We start from the raw sequence: 21,803 nt of genomic DNA, 5'->3' as shown, positions 1-21,803 counted from the left end.
ATCTCCTCCCAGACCTGGACTAAAGCATCCGCCAACTCCTGGACAGTCTGTGGTGCAACGTGATGTTGGTGGATGGAGCGAGACATGATGTCCCAGATGTGCTCAATCGGATTCAGGTCTGGGGAACGGGCTGGCCAGTCCATAGCTTCAATGCCTTCACCTTGCAGGAACTGCTGACACACTCCAGCCACATGAGGTCTAGCATTTTGCTAGACCTCATGTAGCATGTAGCATATTGCTAATTGCCAATAATTTCCACCTGTTGTCTATTCCATTTGCACAACAGCAGGTGAAATTGATTGTCAATCAGTGTTGCTTCCTAAGTGGACAGTTTGATTTCACAGAAGTTTGATTTACTTGGAGTTATATTGTGTTGTTTAAGTGTTCCCTTTATTTTTTTGAGCAGTGTATATAGATTAAGAATCAGCCATAAACAGAAACCAAGATTTATGACCACAAATAAAACACACAAAAATGTATATTAGTCCATAAATCATGAGAATTGATGTAGTGTACATAGTAAGTAAATGTAAAGACAGAAACATATATCACAGAGTCTAATTAAAACCAAAATCTGCACACAAATTGAAAAACTTTTTTTATTCATAATTTCAATTACAGCAATGTCTTACTTGAGGTCATTTGGGATTTTTGTCTTTGTTCATCCTTAAATACATAATCTTAATGCTGAGAGGAAAAACATAATTTTCATGAAAATATAAATTAACTTTAATTCCTAATTAAATGTCCAAATAATTTCTAATAACATGCTACAAGTTTTTAAGCACTGCTTGGGTTTGTTACTTGTTTCATCTGTGGTACATGTAGGCATGATTATAATCTAAAAGGGGCTGAGCATCGAAAACCCAAAAAATACAAATGTTTCCATTCACAAGACAAACTCAAACATACTCCAGGAAAATATAAAAAATTCTGTCCTCCCAGCTATTAGTGTGGCTCTTCAGTCAACGTAATGTCTACAGACATCTTGCTGAACACATCTTTTATGCTATGAAGTATAAAAATTTGCATTTTTTATGCATTTAAATACTTCAACTTAGACACCAGTTCAGAAATTCTTCTGCAGAATTTGCACTTAAGATTAGTTTTGCGTGACGTTTTGGGCAAACCAGAACACACTCCGTCACACACACATCCTGCTGACCCGGCTTAAAGTTTTGGCAGTTTGTTTTAAAGTGCTGTAGGAACATTGGGCTGCTTGAATGACGGATACTTTAAAGGAGATCACAACATCTTTCCCGTCGGGAATCACCTGCTAACGTCAGATGAAGTGGAAAACACGACACATTTGAGATGTAGACATGAAGGAAGAGCGGTCTGGCTGCACGTACGACCACAATACCTACCACACGCTTACACTGTGTTCCTGAGGACCATTTGATGCAGAACAACATCGTTTGCTGCCATTTCCCCACAACAAAAAATAGCCAATGAGATATATTCTACAATATAGCGGCTACAAAAACATACATACTTAGCAAATCATGTTTAAACTTAAGTACTGCCCACAGGGAGATGCGTTAGGACTACTCAGCTCATGCATTAGGAGAATCAAAAACCTAAACAATTCAAAGAGGGGGGGGAAAAAAATAAACAAAATAGAGAATTCACCCTATCTGACACATGATTGCCATTTGCAATAGATCAGCTTACAAAAAACAAAGCCCTAATCTTACTGTTTTGGGTCAAGTATGACACAAATTGTTCATATAATGTCACCATAATCTACAGTTTCCATTTTTTTTTTTTTGCAAGGCTGGCAGAATTCAAGGCTCAGTTTAGTCCATAAGATAAGTGGAAGATACAGAGAGTTCCCTCCTTTAGTCCAGCAAAGGCAGCTGAGATAGGCAGAGCTGGATTGGATGGATCAAAACCATCACGGTCCTCAGTGCCTTGGTGAGTCCGGAGGATTTGCCTGATAGGTGGATTCTGGAGTCCACAGAGAAACCCGACGCGGTCGCCATGGCTTACTTCATCGGCAACTCCTGCAACAAAAAAAACAAAAACACAGCAATGACACCTCAGAGCTGCATGATCAAACATTCAATCAATGTTTTCCATCTTTCAATATGTAATTTGACATACCATTTTCAAGTAATACCACAATAACGGCACAATAATGCAAGTTTGTTCTCTCAAATACCAATAATTTAATTATATAAAGAACAATTCAATCTGAAACTGGAAGACATGTCAGTTTAAAAAAACAAACAAACAAAAAAAACCTACAACCAAAACATAAATCAAACGGAATATGAAGTCTCTGTAAACAAAACTGCCTTTCAAAAAGATATCAGAATAAGAATCACCTTATTTTAGCAATATTATAGATGTGAAGTGTGTCAAAATGTATGTATTCTTCAAATTTGTTTTGTTTAATCAACAAGTTATTTTCTCCTACTTTAAGTTCTGTTACTCTGCTCTTGGCAGTTGGTGGTTACCGTAGCAACCAGTAACTGACAGCTCCTCCCCCTTTTTCTGTTGCCTTCGGTAACTGTGGGATTTATTACAATCAGCTCCTCGTTTTCTTTACAAGTATTAGATTTTAACATATATTTTAGACAAAATTAATTATATTCAGGGTTTTGTACACAATTTTGCCATGTTTTGTTTATGTTTTTATCCGTTTTAATTAATGGTGTGTGTTTTAGACGGCAATTCTGGTTGAGGTTAACTGCTATTGCTCTGCAGTTTGTTTAGGGTCATTGATTGTATAAGGACAGAAACTTTTTTTGTTCTGTTATGGATGTTTTAATTTTTGATATAAAGTTTCAGTTATCAATTGTGTGTTCGTTTTTCAATGTTCCATGTGTGATTTTATTTCCTGTACTAAAAATATATATTCATTGTAATTTATGTTAAAGATTAAATTAGTTATGTGGAATAATTATGTAAATTTTGTTAAAAACCACTACATAATCACAGTTAGCCCCTTTTTTCTGTTGCCGTCTGCAATTGTGGGGCAGAAGATGATAGACTGATTTTAAACACAAACTTGATTTTCTCTCGTTATAATAAATACTGTGAACCTGAGTGTGTCTGTTGTGAAGTCAACCTACTACACCTGAGACGAACAAGGAAGGGTTACTTACGTAAAGGCTTTATGTAAAAAAAAAAAGAAGTCAATATTTCAATATAAATGTAGGGCAGTGGCTTAAATATGTCAGCGGACGCGGCTCACAGTAACAGAAGCCAAAGTACGTTGCTCATTAGAGGACATACTACACCAATAGCCAGAACCCAAAGAACAAATATAACATCTTGGTGACTTCTGCTGATATATTTAAGCCACTGCTCTACATAAACATACTAACGTGACATCGTTTACCTGGGGGTCTTTCGTCTCTTGCAGCGGTTGCTCCTCAGTCTTCACCTCAGCAGGAGGAGCAGCGTTGGCCATCTGTGAGCTCCTGGTGACCGGACCCCCGGCTCGGTCCCTCTTTCTGAGCGAGACACGCTCCTCTTTCTTCAGCTGTGCTGGCAGCGCTGTTGGTGGCGGTTTGACCACTGCTGATCTCTTAGTCGCTGGCTTTTTGCCCGTACGCTGCGTTCTCATGGTTGGCCGTTGTGCTGTGTCACTGGGAGTGTCAGGAGGAGGCGGAGGGGGAGGTAGAGCCGCAGCTTGGCCCTTTTTGGGTTTTTTGCGGGCGGAAATAGGTGCAGAGAGCGCGGCAGGCCTTTTTAATCGACCCACTGCAGAAGGAGGCTTTCCTTTGCTCACCTCAGTGGATTCAGGCTCTGCTGCAGTTAAACTTCGCGCTCTTCTCTTTCCCGCAGGTTTAGTTTGTGACTCTGTCTGCACATCGTCTTCTGGAAGTCTCTTCCTATTTGTGTTCTTATCCACTAAAGAAACAGCCTCTTTTTTCACCTCTGCCAACCCTTTCTTGCCCTTTTTAGTGACGGCAGGTTTCATGGGGCAGCTGATGACCATGTGTTTATGCAGACTAGCCGTGTAGGTGAACTCCCGGCTGCAGTGGGGGCAGACGTTGGACAGCGGCACGTCTTCAGATTTGACCACCACCTTCTTTGCAGTACTGACGGTTCTATGTTTCTGCGAGATCGCCTTCTGGACCAGTTGGTTCTTTTTCTTACTCAGGGCGCTCATTTTCGTTTTAGCAGTTTCCTGATTGAAGTTGAGTTTCTTTGGATGCCCCATCCGACGGAACGGACTCTGACCTGCGACGGCGGCGGCCTCCGGTGCAGCCTCAGCTGTTGTGGTGGGCAACACCATGCCATTGGGGCTCTTCACAATTTGCTTTAGGGGAATCGGGTTTTTCTTGGGAGTATAACGCTTCTTGTCGCTGGCGTTGGCACACACCAGTATGTGCTTGTGGAGCTCGGGCATGTTGTCAAAGCTGTTGCCACATTTGGTGCAGCGGATAGCAGTGCTGAAGGTTTGCGGTATGTTGTGGGTGGTGAAGTTTGTAGCAGAGGCCACAGAACCAGTGTGAGAGCGGCTGTGGTAGGGGAAAGGTGGTGGTTTGAAACTGGGATAGTGTTGATTGATGCCAAGTCGAACGTCGGGACCTTTAGGCTTCGCGCCCTCGGAAGCCATGATCTTTATTGTAGTGTACAGCTCCTCGTTGGGGTCCTCTGTGTTATTCCCATTCACATCGGCCTCCTCTTTTGCCGACACGTCATTTTTATTGGGCGTTCCTGGCACTGGTGTTGAGGGAGCACTCTCCTCTTTGGCTCTGGACGGGTCAGTGTAATTCTGCGGCCTCAGCTTGCCGCTCTCTACAGTAGTATGCGTGCATGACTCGTTGGGGTGAAGGTCCTTTTGGTGCTGCTGGAGGTTACAGAGAAAGGCAAACTCTTTGGAACAGACGGAGCACAGGAAGATGCGACCCACCCCATGCAGCGCCGTGCGGTGGGCCAGAACGGCCGCCTCGTCACTAAACAGCTGGACGCAAAATTCGCATTTGAAGGGCCAGTCAGCAGCGTGATCTGTGATGTGGCCGCTGAGCTCTTTGATGGAGTCGAACGGCTCCTCGCACACATTGCACACGAAGGTCTTGCAGTATGTGGAGTCCGCTTCCTCTGCCTCCCGGATTTCAGTGGACAGTTTATCGAGAGCAGCAGGCGGAAGCGAGGAGTCGTGAGGTGAGTGGTTTACAGCAGACAAGTCGTCTTCACAGTGAAGAGGCTCTTCTTTCACTTTTATCTGTGGGGGAGATTGCAAAGCAGCTGATGGAGACGACCTGTTTGATGCAACAGGAGGAGATTTGGAAGATGACGGCAATTCTGGTTGAGGGGAAAGAGCAGCAAAATCGGCTTTCAAAGATATTTCTGTTTCTTCAACCTGGGTTAAGCTGCCGTTTGTTAGACTGTTACATACTGCAGAAAAAGAAACATCAACATTTTTAGCCAGATCTTCTGTTTTAGGTCCAGGTGGACTTGATGCTACCGACTGATTGGGGGGACTTTGGAGTGGAGTGCTTGGGTAATCTTGTGGCTCAGAAATGTAACTCTCCTCTTCATCCTTGTTTTCCTCCGATGAGAAGTTTTCAATAGAATCTGACAGATGCTTGGGTTCATCAGCTTTTGGAGACATTTTTGGCGAGAGGACCGGGAGGGGCGAATCCGAAGGCTGCGGCGAGCCGGGGAGAGTCGGAGGAGACGGTATAGTGGGCAGAATGGGAGGAGGTGGCGTCGGAGACGTTACGCTAGAAGAGCTGGGCGAGGAGGGGTTTATAGTGACTGGAGTCAGGGAGGGTGGAGACGGGTGAGCAGAATCCGATGCAACATTTGGCGACTGAGTACGAAAACAACTTAGGGTTGTCAGGGTTGAAGGCCCCTCTTCTCCTGGCAACGTTAGACCAACGTACTCGTTCATTAGCACCTTTTCCAACATGCTCGTGTTTGGCTTTTTCTTCTTTACCAGCGGCTGTGGCGCTGGCCCGCCTTTTAAATCGGATTCTGTGGTGACTTTCCGGTTTACACTTAAATCCAGAGCCGAGTCTCCAGTCGCCTGGTTTGGGCCGTCGCTTCGCTTGCAGACAGAGCTGGACAGATCCAAGGGCTGCTGGTTGCAGGAACTCCCCCCGCCGCTGGAGGAGGCGTGGCTTCCGGAGGAGCTTGGAGAATCCTCATCTTCTTCATCTAGGAGGCTTTCAGGAGGCGGCACACTATGGCTTTCCAGCTTTGGCACCTTGAGGGCGTTTCCGCTCGCTGCTTCTGCTTTACAGCTTTCAGTTTTGACAGTCGGACTGAGCTGTGGGGATGAAGGCGGAGAACCGGTCCTCCTTTTGTACTTTCCTGAAGCGCCTGGAAGTGTGGCCAATCTGTGGCTCTCGGTAATGAGGGCTATTGTTGATTTTTGGAAGTCTTGCGTCTGAAGGAGCTGTTTGAGTTTAGGGGAGAGATAAATGGTTTTCTCCCTCTGAAGTGCTGATGAATCCTGCTGGAAAAGTCCTCCTACCAACAGGTTGGATGAGGACGACGTGGAGGATGAAGGCGAAGGGGCAGTTTCCGTCTCAACTTTCAGGCTGGTGACGAGGGGAGGAGTTGATGTTCTTCTTTTTGCTGCAGGCTGCTCATTACTGGTGATGGGCTTTGCGGCGTTCGTTCTCGCCTCCACCTTCAGTGCTTGACTAATCTGATTTGGGCTGATGATGACTGTGTCCAGGCCAAACAAAGCCGCCGACCTCGTGTCCACTTCTATCACCTCACAGCTGCTTGCCGTGCTCGTTGACACAATCTTGCCATCAATGTAGAAGCTGAGGTTCTCCGAGATGTTTTTGGATATGTCGATGGCGTAATCGTCTTTGTCTGCCTCGTCCTCCGTGTCGGCACTGGGCATGTAGACTAGAGGAGGGCTGGCACTCGGGGACTCGCCCGGCTGCTGCGCTGACGCCTCCTGCAGCAGCATGCCTTTCCTACGAACTCCCTTCGGCAACAGGTGGCGCTCATGTATTCTGCGTTGGTGCCTGCGCATGTTGGTGTGTGTGCCGAAAGCTTTGTTGCAGTACTTGCAGGGATGAAGCTCCTTTGACTCCCCGTTCTCATCAAACATCGACGGACGATCGGTGTGGGGTCCCAACTCTTTCCTCTGCATGTCAAACTGGGTCCCTATGGCTATGAGCTGACTGGTTGGACTGGTGCAGTCAGGACTTGAATCAGTCTGCCCTGCAGGACTGAGGAGGCCGCCAACTCCAGCCAGGGAGCCGGGCATCTTCTTGGATCCGTTTTCATGCCGTCTTTCATGCCGCCGGCGCCCAACTTGTGAGCTGAAAGGCTTATTGCAGTATCGGCACTTAAAGACTTGTGCTTGTTGGTTGCTGATGCCATGAACGTGTATATGGCGCTCCAGACCCTGTCTGGAGGAGAAGTGGCGCTCACAGTGGTCGCAGGGATAGGATTCTCCTTGGAGGTCTTCCTCCAGCTCCCCGTCGGGATCCTGCTCAGGGTCTCCACCCCGCTGAGCTAGCAGGAGGTTCTCCTGTGGATCCTTATGGCTTTCTCCACTGCCAGATAGCAACGAGCTCGACTGCTCGGATAATTGCTTTGAGGTTTGGTGCTGCATTTCACAACCGTCATCGCCATTCTCTTCTTCCTCGTCCTCCTCTTCTTCTTCATCTTCCTCATAGTTTCCCCTGTCCACCCCTGATGCGGACGTGTCCTGCAAATGCTTGTGGTTGGTGCTTCCTAAAGGACGGGCTTCATGGAGTTCCTGAGAGGTCCCTGATGGTCTCTCACCCTCCTCCTTATCACCTAAGTAAAATAAATGAAAATTGTGCTCCCTTAGTGAACAAATTTTGAATTAATGAGCCAAAGTAGACCTTTAATTACCAAACATTTGTTTAATTAATGAATAAATACTCACCTTCTTCCCCTTCCCACATTTCCCTGACAGTAGTTTTGGCTCCACTTGTTTTCTTGAATCCGCCCAAACCAGCCTGTCTGGCTTTCTCCACCAACCTTCTTCTAGCTGAAACACACACGCCACTCCGTATTAGTCATATTCACAACAAAGTTTTACAAGGAAAAGGCTTCAATTATGTTGACAGATGTACTAAAGAAAATAGTTTTACAGGGAAATTTTTTATTTACCAATAAATTATAATAACCAAAAAGCTCAAGTTTCACTGCAAGCACAATAATAGCATGAAATGTCAATGAACCTCTATGAACACATTTAAATCTGCAACTATGGATGTGTGATATAGACTATAAAATTATTTTGGTACAGAGTATATTTATTTAACTTTACCACTGCACAGTCAGAACTTCAGAAAAACAAAATACATATCCAAAAATAAAACTTTACTTTACAAACATAGAACTGTGCTGCTTAGCAGAACGCTCACTGCATTTTATCATATTTTGACATGTAGATTGAATCATTTACTGACGTTATCATGGAAACCAAGCTCGGATAGTAAAAGTAACGCTCCCAATCACACTGCCATTTCTCAGTATTATCACAGGATGAATCATTTTTATTATAACGATGTGAGCACGACCCCATTTCTAAGCTGCAGTCTATTTCAGAATGACACCAGAAGTTAGTGTTTGACCAGATCAGCTCTTCACTTTCTTAATAGTTAAATCACTGAATGCATTATGAAGAACCTTGATCTAAGAATCATTTTAAGATGACAGCATCAGAGATACATTGTCTCCACCTTTTCCTCACTTCACCAGGTCAACAACATCAGAAACCAACCACAGGATTTACAGGATTTACAGTCTTGTGATTACTTTGATTATAGATTGTAATGTCTATATTTGTCCTAATTAAAATCAATGAGTCAGTGATCACTTTATTCCCTCTATGCTTTGTGTGCAAGAACTCTGTTTTTAGAACCAGCAAACATTTTACCACTCATTTTCAAGTCTGTGAATTTCATCCTGATGCGACTCCAGGAAAATATTTAAGTGTCACAAACTATTGCTGAGAATTGTGATGAAGATCTCAATTATGATTATACTTTCTTTAACCATACATAGTGTCGCTGTCATCGATATCTGATATCGCTGATATCTGATATTAATGTTGCTGTTGTGGCCAATAAGTGATATTTACTGTTATATTATCCTACCTATGCTTTTGTCCTGCATCACAAAACTAATACTACATAAGCAGCCCATCCCCACATACAAACAGCAACAAGATGGAAATAAACAGTCTGATATTATGATGTCCACTGTGATTAAATATATCCTACAGATGTACTCTCTGATGTCATATATATTCCCATGTTAAATTAAGTTAAATCATTGCTTTTTAGAAGTTTTTTCCTCCTTTGGTCAAGCCTAATTAACAAATCTTAACTAAACAAAAAATGTTTTAAAAAAGTTAAAAATAATGGATGTGAACAGGATTATTCTATATTAAACAACAGTTGTTGTTTTTTCCCCTAAAATAAGAGATTTCACAAATCAAAACTGTGTTTTTAAGAACATACATTTAGTTTGAAGACTTTCCATTTATTAGATTTTAAACTACAGCTGAGAGATACTTTATTTATTTTAATAAAAATACCAGATTCCTTAAAGGTTGTGAAACATCCCTTTCATAAAACGCCAAGTTGATTTAAAACTTCAGAGCTGTCCACTTATGGACTGTATTGGTATTTACATAACCATTACTGGCTGGTTTTTTTTTTCATTTCAACACCACTCCACAACATTTTATCTTTCTCATCTCCATTAGATGTTTTTACGCTTATGAAACCAACCATGACTGGAGTTTGTTATCTGTTGTGTCTCAGACGTTTCAGTAAAGGTTCAGTGTGTGTTAATGGTGAGAAATGACGCAGCGCACCATGGCGGTCCCTGTGAGTACCGGTCCAAACACGGCCTGCAGCTATGCAGTGTTTGTGTTTAAGATGCTCATGCAATGCAGTGGTGCTACAACTGAAGATGAGCTCCGTTTTAAACAAAGAATCTGAATTCAACGTACTGGAGACACTGGAAATTATTCTGTCTAAACGCTTTTTCAGAGTGCTACTCCACACATTTTTAAATTGCGCAGCTAAACTCCGGCTTAAATTTGTGATTTGTCATAAAATGCTAAAGGAAACCAGATGTCTCATCTTAAACGGTGCAATATTTAGCCTCAATTAAAGAGAGTGCATCTTTAATTTGAGCTCATGCTGAAAACTTCTAAAAAAGTTGTTTTTCCAGAAACAAGCCGATCCCAGAGCAAACTGTCTGCCCCCACTCCCAACATCCTGTTTCTCAGTTTGAGGTTTCATTTGGGCTCCTTTAATGAAGGCTCCTTTCATCATCTCCTTCTTCTGCAATTGTTTAATCACACTTAAGAACAGAGTGAGCAGCAGCAACTATTTGCCAAAAGGTGTGTGATGACAGCATATGTCGAGAGAAAACACTTTTCTGCAACCTTAGACCAACATTAAGATGAAAATCTCCTGGCATTTAGTTTTGTTTTGATCTTAAACCAATTTTGTTTTAAAAGCATAACATAATTATTTAATAGTTGTTTTGTCGAACTTGCAGCTAAACAGGTTGAGGTCTAAGGCCTAAATTTATATAATTATGTTCTTTACCTCCTTATGTGTATTATTAGACCTGCATTAGATCTGTACTATATAGAGTCATGAATGTCAACTTAAAAAAACAAACATTTCTATAAAAGTATAAATAATAATTACTGATATGGCAATTAATAATCATCAAAAATAAATGTTCCTTTCCGTTTAAATATGCAAAGCAGTACATTGGTGGAAAAATGTATGACATCACAGTAGTTCACTTCACAGAGTGTTTTGCCTGCAGGGGCTTCACAGAAACACAACCCTGTAAGACAGAAGCATCAAAAACAAGTCCCGGTCCATAAACTCAAAGGATAATTATTCTACTTTAGAGCTATGAAACATAGAAATATCAGAAGCAAACATGGGAAACGGTCATCTTGTTCAACTAGATAAACAATTTTTAAAATCCTTGTAGCCACACCTAACACACAAACAGGAAGTGAATACCAGGTATCTTGAACTGCACTGAGAAAAATCATTATTTATAGGATGATGTTCTGTTTAGATTCAACTTTTTTAGTGAATTTATGTCAAACTTATGCTTGGCTGCTTAATAGTAAGGCGGAACAAAGATGTTTTTCACTAAGGTAAAGCTAAAAAAGAAAATGTCCTCTTCTGGCAAAAAAAATGAAATAAAACAGAACCTGCCAATGTGTGTGGACCACAATATGTCAAACTTACTTAGCAAAACCTCTTAGCTTCAGCTGTGACACATTGTTTTTTTCTCTGTGTTTGAACCAAATGCAGCTGGTGTCTGATTATCTGTGGATATTTTAGCATTCCTTTTATCCTTTGTGTGAAGCATTAACGAGAAGTGACTTCCCATGGTCACACAACATGTTGAGGGAAAATTAACAGCAGATGGACTTGAGCTTGGATAGCATGAAATTTGGTTTCCTAGGAGTAATGTTTAGCTACATCACTGCAGAGTACTTAAACACATCAATAAATTATGGAAAGAAAAAAGAAAGACTGTATGACCAGTGTAAGCCATTTTGGTGGCAAAGTTTAAACATTCTGGTGCAAATATGGTTGACAATACTGGTGAAAACCGGTGTAAAAATTACATCTAAATCCTTAAAGAATTTTAATATTTTTTAAAAGTGCTCATTCAACTGCGCTCACCATAGAGCTTTTAAAAATCTCCATAGGGTTGCCGGTTTGTTTGGTCTCCAAGCTGCCTCTACCAGACATTTCCCCAGATTTCCTCCTCTTCACTATGTCATTGAAATCCTCACATTTTGAAGCCAAATTCAGGCTGGAGACTTTTACTATTGCTACTTTTCTTGAACTCGGTGTTCCAAACGCACTGCTGTCATTCTTAAGCGACTTTCGGCTGCATTCTAGATTTATTTTCCCCCCCGATTGCATACTTCTCAATTTCAGTCAACAAAATTCAAAGAACTGAACACAAGTGGGAGGAGAGAGAAAAAAAAAATCACAATTTAACATCATCACAGATAAGATTAACACTCACTTTTACAAACTATCATCTTAACGCTTCTTTGATAAGCATGGCCTTGAATGCGTCAGGAATAAAATGATAACAAAATAAAGGAGTCTGAAAAGAAGAGATTAGATCACTTAACTTTCAGTCTCAATGTTTCCTTTTCATAGGAGATAAAGCAGGATTTGTCTTGCCATATATCTCATTACAACAGAGTCAAGGCTCCTGTTAGCTGCAGGGCAAATGATGACCTACACAGGGCTAATGTGGCTGGAATAATCTCATGATACAGAACATGTTTATAAGTAAAGCTTGACAGCTCTAGCTTTCTTCTCCGAGTTAACTCGCTGCTTTACTTTATGGAAATACATGTTCAAAGTTCATACTTGTGAATGTAGGAGCACATGACAGCCATGTTGGATGTGTTGACACTAATCTGGGAGAAGAGTTAACAACATAACCCGTGTGTCTTCATTAGTCATGATTGAGTTTCTTAAATAAATGATTTAAAACTGTTGTGAAGCAGATGTCAAAAGAAACATAAATTTGTGGCGCTTTGTTTGAGTGGACCGATTTGAATCCACTGCTTTAACAGCAACTAAATGAAAATATTAGAGATGAATTTCGTAGATTTTGACTGAATTATCAGTGGCTTCATCCACCCTGTATCCCATCTGCTCCTCCGCACCGAGATCTCCGTGCGTCCAGACTAGCCGTTTTTAGCCTCATGCTAGCTTTCAACGCATATTAAACTGCAACAACTCGATGAATCTGTGTTTATCCACCGCAACCACAGTCAGAGCCGACCCGAACACGCTGCACAGCCTCTGTATTTTAAGGCTGCAACCAAATACTTGAGCCCAAACGAGGCTACGGTCGGGATAAGGAAGCTGCCTCGTTAGCTAACTTGCTAGGCCATCATCAAGTAGAGAGGCTCGGGCGATGGATGAACTCAAGGAAGGTCACATCCTCAACAACGTTGGGTCCAGGGAAAGAAAAACCAGCTCGGAAACTCCTTAAACACCTAGATACCACAATCCAACCCACTCTGCTGGGGTATTACAGCCAAATTAAGCAGCATTAACGAGTTTTAGGTGAGGTGTGAAAGTAGAGAAAAGCCCCATACATCGCACGTTAGCTTCCTTTTAGTAATAGCCAGCTAGCTCGTCAGTTACAACTTGGACCGAGTCGCGGAGGAAGCAACACGCAGAGTGAACTCATGCTTTCAGCGTGGGTCGGTGTTAAGGCCTCACCTCGTTTCGACCTGGGTGAGCTCCTTCTGCTGGCTCTTTCTTCTTCCAGCGCAGCTGTTATCTCGGGGTTGTCTTCCACTGTGTACCACACCAGCAGCTCCTCTCCTGGCCCGATAGGCTGCAACGATGTGAGATGAGCCCGGCAGCCAATCAGAGGGCGGCTTGCTGGGAGGCAGCGCTCGGGTATTTGGACTACTGTGCATCTAATCTGTCTTATAACGCTGGTGGAGCGGGGTTATTAACAGAGCTGGGTACAGCACCCAAAAATTATACACTCAAGCAGGAGAAGCAGGACTTCCGCATAGATTTTACCCAAGTAAAAGTAAAACGTGTTTGTTGGAAACACTACTTATGTACCAGAGTTGGTGGGCAGAGTACCCAAAAGTTGTACTTTAAAGTAGAACTACTTAAATATATATTTTTTATTAAAGTAAAGTAAAAAGAAATTACTCAAGAGTAAAATGTATTTGGTAAAAGGTCTACTCAAGTACCGAGTAACTGATCAAATTATCAATCATTAACAATTATATTATCAGGTGGACAAAATTATAAAATTAAGTGGAAATTTTGGTATTTTTAAGGAATAAAATTGAAGTAATTCATATTAGTAACAAAAAAATAATACTAATTAACTAAACATTAGTTAATTAGTATTTTGCCTGAATTAGCAAAATCAGGCAAAAATAATGTTTCTCCAAATCTGTTTCTTTCATTATAAAATGTATGAAGCTTTAATAAAAACTGCAGGTATGTGTCTGTGGCTGGTGAATTTTTGGTTAAAACATGTTTGTTTTTCATTCAGTGGGTAGAGAGTCCAGAAATGTTACTCAAGTAACAGTAGCAATACTTCATAATAAAATTACTCAAGTAGAAGCAAAAAGTACAGCGTAGTAAAATACTCCTATAAGTAAATAATTAAAAAAAGAAGTTATTCAAGAAAATGTAATTAAGTAAATGTAACTAGTAACAACCCATCTCTGGTAGTTAGACGCTCATTAGTTTCATATTGAAAGAATTTGATTTGGAAAATAAAAAAGTTCATCTGATTTTGTTATTTTGTTATTATGTCATGTTTTCATTTTGGTCCTTTAAAATCCCACAATATCCACATAACTTTATATTTTGATCTGATTGATTTTTAAATATTAAATTATGTTTTGATCAGTTACTTAGTCCTTGAGTATCCTATTTACCAAATACCTTTTTACTCTTGAGTAATTTCTTGGATGGATATTTTTTGCCTTTACTTGAGTAAAAAAAAAAAAAAAAAAACAATCAGCCTCATAGGTGATGCATCTTGTAAAAATCTTAACTACTTTACAACCTAATTAACATTTATGCTGCTTGGAGCTGAAGCACAACATCGAGGTTTAATTTTATGAGAATTAATTTGACACTTTTTTTCTTAACCCTAACATGGGAAGGAAAATAAGATCTTTAAAATTGTCTTTACGTAAAAAATTCTAAAAATATAAATTTCACTGAAATTAAATTTAAAAAAGTACTCCGATTAGTTTATAATATTTCTGACAAGGGTTTGAATTTATTGTTTAGAGTCAATTTCTTCTGGTCTCTGTTGCATCATCAATGTCTGATCCATTTTCTAAAGCCGAAGTGTGAATGATGGCCTCTAAAATCTGGGAGGATCCATCAGGGTGATGAAGCTTTACTGTGTCGTTAGCAGCCGACAAGATAAAGCTGTGAAAGGAAATGGGACCAAAATGTGGAGGTAATTTTTCATCTCACAGCTTCAACTGAAACAAAATCAGCAGCTTTACCAACTAAATTAGGCAATGCTTTTGACATGTGAACTCGTCACATGTGGTACTGACTCCTCCTGCTTCACATGTGAAGCATGAAAGTTTTTACCTGAGACTATCAGTGACTGAGGATTTACAATCACTAACAGAAAAAAAAGAGGAAATGATAGAAGAACAGGCATCAGAGGATATCAGTGGTGGCATCTAAAATTGAGCCATAGGAAGTTACAGGAGCGGCTAACATTTTTCAACCAGCTGAGACCAGAAAATTTGACTCATCTACAGAGTATCAAAAGTGCTGAACTAAACAGTCCAATTTTTGCTTATAATTATTGTTCTCCAGGTCAAATGTGACCAGGATTATTCTGTTTTACAGCACACAAGCTTTGTTGCTGCTGAAAAAAAGCATTCAGTAAAGATGAATCCTTGCTACATTCTTGATGGTTATGCAGGAGGCTCCACTTCTGCTTTTCAAAGATGTACGATTGTGTGATTGCGCATTGAGATGGGGGTTGTGGTCAGCAGCATCTTATTTGGTTTTAAATGGACAGCTTATTCTGAAATGAGCTCAAAGCAGGCGGGACTGAGCATTTATCTCATTATCTAAGAATTATTTTGATCTTAAAACATAATAAACACAGTTTATACAGCCCATAGACCTATCCTACCCTCTTCAAGGAAGCATTATGGGTCACCTGTATTTAAAACTTAGTGTATGTAAACTTGTGGGATTGAAAAAAAGGAAAAAATATCTCTCTCATTATGCTTGTATTTAATAAATAAAAATTGTTTTGGTAATCCTAAAAAGCAACGGGAAGATTTAGACAGTGTAGCTATGTAAATAAGTTGTGGTTTAAGTTGTATTTTAGTGTGTTAATTCAGTACAAACCAAACTATGACTTCATTTAACAAGATGTCTGCTTTCCAAAAACCAACCCAGATCAACCAATTCATCAATCTACAGCGTAGCGGGTCACATGTCCAGAGGTCGGTATTTAACTTACCCTCAAAACTTTGTAGTAAATGGCTCTGTTGATCTCCAGTGGAAACAGATTCTGCTCCTCACTGGAACGAGCCCAGTTCACGTACCGGAGCCAGTTCCCCTTCAGGGGGTCTGTGGCATCGATGCACATCCATCCCCGAGCCGGGAAATAGACCTGCAGCGCACCATCGAGACGACCGGGTCAGAACATGAGCCACCAGGCCGCGTGACGCAACTTTTAGGGAAAAACGCTTGAAAACTGGAAGCTGAGATATTATTTATGACATTAACCACAAGTACACTGCAAAAACACAAAGTGTTTGGTCTAGTTTTTAGGGCGAATATCTTAGAAGAGTTGAAATAAAATAAAACTAACTTAAAGATAACCTTTCAGAAAGATACAGAGGATTGTTTTAAGTCAATAATTCCTTAATATATATGAAAAAGTGTCGCTTTATTTATTGTTTCCCAGACTGTGACTCAGTGAAGGTTTTCAGACTGTTTTGTTTTCCATGTGAAAATGAATTATTGTGCTACACACCTCCCACATGTAAACATTACTGGTGACCTGTGACCTCTTCTTCTTCTCTCCAATAAATGGACCAAACCGTTTCCCCTTTGGGATCACTTTGGTGGCCCAAACACCTAAAAATACAAAAATAGATTATTACTAATAATAACATCTTTAAAGCACTAATTCATTTAGATTTATCTGCTATTCTGTAATCTAATTTATGTTTTTATTTTTTATTTTTTAACTTAGTAAACACAGTTCAGTTGCACCAAACTAGACTAATCTTTTAAAATTTGCTTTTGCTTAAATTTGTTTGTTGTAATTTTTATATTGAAATGTGCCACATAGAGTTTTACTGACTTACCACGAAAGATGATTTAGGAGTTAATGCATGTTTATTTATCAAGTTAGGACAAATTAATGTTTTGGGTTTTTGCTACATTCCCGTTTATAGATGTGTAAACTCAATTAAAAAAACAATTTATTCTTTGTTCAAAGAATAATATTTACTTTTTACCCTTTTCAAGAGAGAAAAACATAAAAGCTCCTAAAACCTGCAGGTTTTATATTTTCCATTACATTCATTCAATAAGCAATGAGCTAGCAAGGTAACTCTTTTGCTGCACTTCTACCAACTTCAGTGTTAAATGGAACTAAGAGAGAAACATAAAAGATTACAATTCAGTTCTATTTATTGGCCTTTTATTTCTAAAATAAAACTTCTAAGTAGGTGTTTCGACTCTGGCCACTTTTATTTGGTAGGAAAGGGAGCAAAAATGGGTTCTGGGATAATAAAAGCATGCAGATCCTTGCACTAACTTTATATTTACTAGATATAAAAGTTAAGCTCAAAACTGTTACTGGATTACCATGATCATTTAATTTAACCACTGTCTTCATTTTGGCTGGCAGTAACGTTTACAGTCTGGAGTGACCAGACTTGAACCTGACAGAATCTGTGGAGGGACAAAACATTAGGATGAGAAGGATTTTATTGCTGTAATGCCAATGCAGATGTTTTTTTAAATTTATTATTATGATGGATTTAAATAAATAATATAAATAAATGTAAATAAATTCCAAACATAAACTTCTTATTCAAATTTAAAATACAAAGTTGCCATATTTATGAAAAATTCTGGTAAATTTTGACAAAATCTGTTTCTCATTTGATTATTTTTGACGTATTTAACATTTACAATAACAACTTGTACTGTAATGCAGCCATGAAATAGCAGCTATAGAATTGCTGATCTTAGCTATAAAAACGTGCGAGAGCAGAAAAACTCACCGATGCGACTCGGATTTGCAGCCGACGGTCCCAGATTCAGATACTCTGGCAAGCCGCTCCACACCTGAGCAGGAATTTCCTCCAGACTCTCCACTGACTCTCCGGAAAAAGCCATGATCCACACTAAGTGACGCAAACAGTGGAGGAAAAAACAAACAACGCACTGAAAGTTACTCAAGTTATCAGAAAAACTTCAGTTTTTAAAATGTTTCGTCGTCACATCAGCTGCAACACGAAGTATGAAAAATGGGTGAATTCATCGTTTTTCTAACAAACTTGAAGTTTGATGCCACATTTATCAGACTTTCACTTTATTTTGTAAAGATCATGTTTAACATCAGGAACAAACTTCCACTAGTTTTGATCATTTACATCTAAAACTCAATATTTATGCCCGCCGTATAAAAAGAAACATTACCTTTTTCTCAGCATTGAGTAAGTTGTTCCTAAATTTAAGCATTTTAGGAAAGCCTAGAAAGATGTCATGGCTTTTTAAACTTTTTTAATATGTTATTTCACAACAAAGGCGAGACAATAAATCAATTGTGTCTTTTTCTGCTGACTTCCACACAATAACAGTATATACTCTGATAAACAAATGATCAATGTCAATAGATAATATATCTGATAAAATATTTAATATTCAATATGTAGACCATATGCTGAACTGAAATCCAGAACCGCACAGCATTTTGGGAGATGTAGGCAGAGGAAAGGCTTTAGCTTTTCAAGGTAAGATAAGTAAGATTGGTGGCTTCAACTTACTCACTCACTCTTTGGTTACCTAGCAACTCATTCTTTGGTTACCTAGCAACAACCTACTGAGTAACTGGCACAGCAGCAGTTTAATGTTTCACCACTGTGACTCATAACTGCTGGGAAAAAAAGACTGAATTTAAACTGTTGATCAAACAGGAAATGTCACGCCACCAGTTTGTCAGTATTTCAGATATTTAAAACAAAAACTAATTAATAATTATATGAAATGATTATATCGTTTTTCAGCCATATTGTCCAGTCCTATTCATAACATTTGAATTAAATGGGCTGCATTTTAAGGAAACACCTCAAGCACTTGTTTTCTGAAACATCATAAAATAAAATAAAAAATAAAAAGATATTTCAAGAAGTGAAACTCATCCAAGTGCTTCTCTTTACTCTGGCTCCCTGTAGCTCAGAGAATATACTTTAAAATACTGCTGTTGGTTTATAAATCACTGAACAGATACTGAAAGTACTGAATGTACCACGATACATTAAAGGTCTGCTGTTGTTGTGTCAACCTTCCAGAAAAGTCATAGTTCTGGTTCTGGAGGCCAGAACCAGAACCAAACATGGAGAAGCAGCATTCAGCTTCTATGCACCACAAACCTGAAACAAACTTACAGAAAACTGCAAAACAGCCGAAACACTGAGTTCCTTTAAATCAAGAATCAGAACCAGGGTCCTAAAAAGGCTCAACAACCATAAAGAAGGCTGGTTCTGTTCTGGTTCTGTTGTGGAGACGACCAGATCCACTGGAGATGATGGTTCAAAGGAAGATTTTCACATAAAATCAAGATGATTCTGGACAATCCTGACCATCCGCTCCATGAAACTAGAAAAACAGAATCAGAGGCTTCTTCTAATTGGCTGTAATACAGACTGCTACAGGAGATTTTTACTACCTACATCCATCAGCTGCTACAATAAAGTTTTAATTAAATGAGCTACAACAACTTTAATTTCCCTTTGGGATCAATAAAGTACTTTTGAATTTAATTAAGTTTAAACGCCATCTGTTTAGAGTTACCTTTGGTTTCTAGTAACTATGCAAAGTGATCAATACATTTGATGTGGATTTTATTGAGGATTTTGATGATCCCATTTGACAAAATGCAATGTTTGTTGATTGTTTCATAATTATTGACTGTACAGTATGATGTTTTTATGGTGTAAAGCACTTTGAGCTGCTTTATTGCTGAAATGTGATACACAAACAAACTTAACTCAAATCTGCTTTAAACTTGTTCACAATTTTTACTGTTTGTTTTCATGATGCCGTTTGTTCACAAAGGTCCTCCAACAAACCTCAGACTTTCACAGAACAGCCGGATTTATTAAATTACATACAGGAGGTTTTAATTAGTTGCATCTGAGTAAATAATAAAAATCATTCACGGTAACAATTATGCAGTGCTTCCTGTTGCTCTGTCACATAAAATCCAAATAACAACAAGAAAAAATTAGAAAAATTCAAAGTAGATGAAGAATGTCACAAAATGTTACAAAAAATAATTTTAAAAGTGTTTTTCTTGTAAGAATGATTCAAATTTCCTCCCCATTTTCTTAATTCTTGCTCCCTCGTCTTATATCTCCATCCAGGAACATAAATATGTTTTCTTCCTCCAAACTGAGAGGAAAGCTGATTGTTGAGGACAACAATAAGAGGTGGGCTGGGCTCTCACACTCATCACCTTCATTAAATATGAATCCATCCCACACGGTCCCAGCGCAGACACCCTAACCAGTCTGACCTGACATAAACATCAGGAAACCCACCATGGAAACCAGCAGAAAAATGACAGCAGAGACGAACATTATTCTCTTTGTCTCCATCTGACTGGATCAGCTTCGCCTTGTTTTGTTTTTTAGCTGATTCCTGCTAATAAAATGCATCAACTTTTTATTGGCCAGCCCATTCACGTTAATTAATTCATTCATTTATTTATTTATTTTACTGAAGTTGCGATCGGACATCTTTAAACCTCCCTCCGTAGCTGAAGTTCAATCAACAAACCATTTTTTTTTTTGCACCGCCTCTGCGCGTACAGCGGAGTGCGCAAAGCGGATTTTCACAGCGTTTCTCTACATAAAAGTTGAATAAAAGAGGTTATTTAAAAGGTCCAGAGCAGCAGCGGCTGAAGGATGTAGTTTATTGTTACCCCTGGCTGTATGCAAGCCGTCCTCTCCCCTTTTCTCTCTCTCTCTCCCCCCCGATCCTGCTGCTGCTGCTCCGGAGTAAGGTGGTTCGCTGAGGCTTTTTCTGCCCCCACGTTCCCTCCCGTAAGGTGGTTTTTGGGGAGCGGGGTGTAGGATACTCGGAGCCGCACTTACCTGCGTTTGTCTGGGACCTGGGGGCTTGGGGTTTTAATGCTCTACCTGCTTTCCATCTGCTGAAAATGGCGGATGGAGGCTTGAGTCGGGAGGCTTTTCACTGGAGTCCGGGTCGTGGTGTGGTGGAGTTGGGAGAGGCAGTCTGTCAGAGCCGATGGTGGAGCTGCGAGGCTCAGGTCAGACCGGGAAAAGGCAGCTTTTCTAGGAGGCTGTTTTCCTCCTGCAGGTCCGGTCCACTCTGCAGCCCCACAGCCAGAAACCAGGCCAATTAAGTAGATTCATCTGTGAGCATAATGGGCCTGTAGGATGGTGCCATCTGTGCGTCCATGAATAGCCGAGACGAACTCAAGAAAAGGAGGAACAGGGATGTTTAACTTGGAAAAGCAACAGGAAATTCACCTTTCTTTGCATTTAGTTAACATTTTTAGACAAATACGGGCTGAAAACAACAAGTTATTGTCATCTCCAGGACTGGTTGGTCTTAAAATTTTAATATAAAACATTAAAAAAAGAAGGTGGTAAGTAATTAAACTAAGTTTATTTTAAGGATTAGAGTTGGTCTATGAAAGCTCATTGGACTATATTCAACACAATTTAAGTTTTTAAAAAAATATTTCAACTCAGATTTTTTTCTAGCTACTATCTATAATAATATTTACTGATTTCCTTATTGAGTGACTACAGCAATTAATTTTTCTCTGCACTTCAAAAACAGAAAAATCTTACCAAGCATTTTTTTTTTTTGTCTAGTTTCAAATGCAAATATGTCATTACGCTTTAAATAGGACAAAACTGTTTTCAGCAGACAGAGGAGCTTGTTTTAAGCAAATAATTCTTGAATATTGATTTTGAAAATATTGTAGATCCACTGCAAGATTATTTCACTTATAACAAAACATTTTCTGCATGTTCTAGAGAATAATCTGCCAGTGGAACT

The 21,803-nt window shown here is 39.7% G+C and overlaps 1 protein-coding gene across 2 annotated transcripts; it reads right to left on the bottom strand.

Annotated features, from left to right (window-relative positions):
- Positions 1 to 585: 585 nt before the first annotated feature.
- prdm2 (PR/SET domain 2) lies at positions 586 to 17,893 on the bottom strand. Of its 2 annotated transcripts, XM_023325136.1 has the most exons (7): positions 17,771 to 17,893; positions 16,507 to 16,610; positions 15,988 to 16,140; positions 13,224 to 13,341; positions 7,847 to 7,951; positions 3,350 to 7,734; positions 586 to 2,006 (listed from the first exon to the last, which is right to left on the bottom strand). In XM_023325136.1, the coding sequence occupies exons 1-7, from the start codon at positions 17,883 to 17,885 to the stop codon at positions 1,989 to 1,991; spliced, it is 4,998 nt and encodes a 1,665-aa protein (XP_023180904.1). In that variant the 5' UTR covers positions 17,886 to 17,893; the 3' UTR covers positions 586 to 1,988. The 2 variants fall into 2 exon arrangements, with proteins under 2 accessions (XP_023180904.1, XP_023180903.1); XM_023325135.1 differs by lacking the exon at positions 586 to 2,006 and having other exon boundaries at positions 2,280 to 7,734.
- Between the last annotated feature and the right edge of the window lie 3,910 nt (positions 17,894 to 21,803).

The sequence above is a fragment of the Xiphophorus maculatus genome, chromosome 20 (assembly GCF_002775205.1).
Source record: "Xiphophorus maculatus strain JP 163 A chromosome 20, X_maculatus-5.0-male, whole genome shotgun sequence".
Lineage (NCBI taxonomy): Eukaryota > Metazoa > Chordata > Actinopteri > Cyprinodontiformes > Poeciliidae > Xiphophorus > Xiphophorus maculatus.
This window is presented reverse-complemented; position numbering and strand designations above follow the sequence as displayed.

Excerpts from the sequence above, each read along its gene's own strand:
- prdm2 (XM_023325135.1), bottom strand. The coding sequence starts at position 17,885 with ATGGCTTTTTCCGGAGAGTCAGTGGAGAGTCTGGAGGAAATTCCTGCT. Across the intron at positions 13,342-15,987 it reads TTTACTACAAAGTTTTGAGG|CCTATCGGGCCAGGAGAGGA; the intron begins GTAAGTTAAATA and ends ACATCGTTGCAG. Across the intron at positions 7,735-7,846 it reads AATGTGGGAAGGGGAAGAAG|GTGATAAGGAGGAGGGTGAG; the intron begins GTGAGTATTTAT and ends TATTTTACTTAG.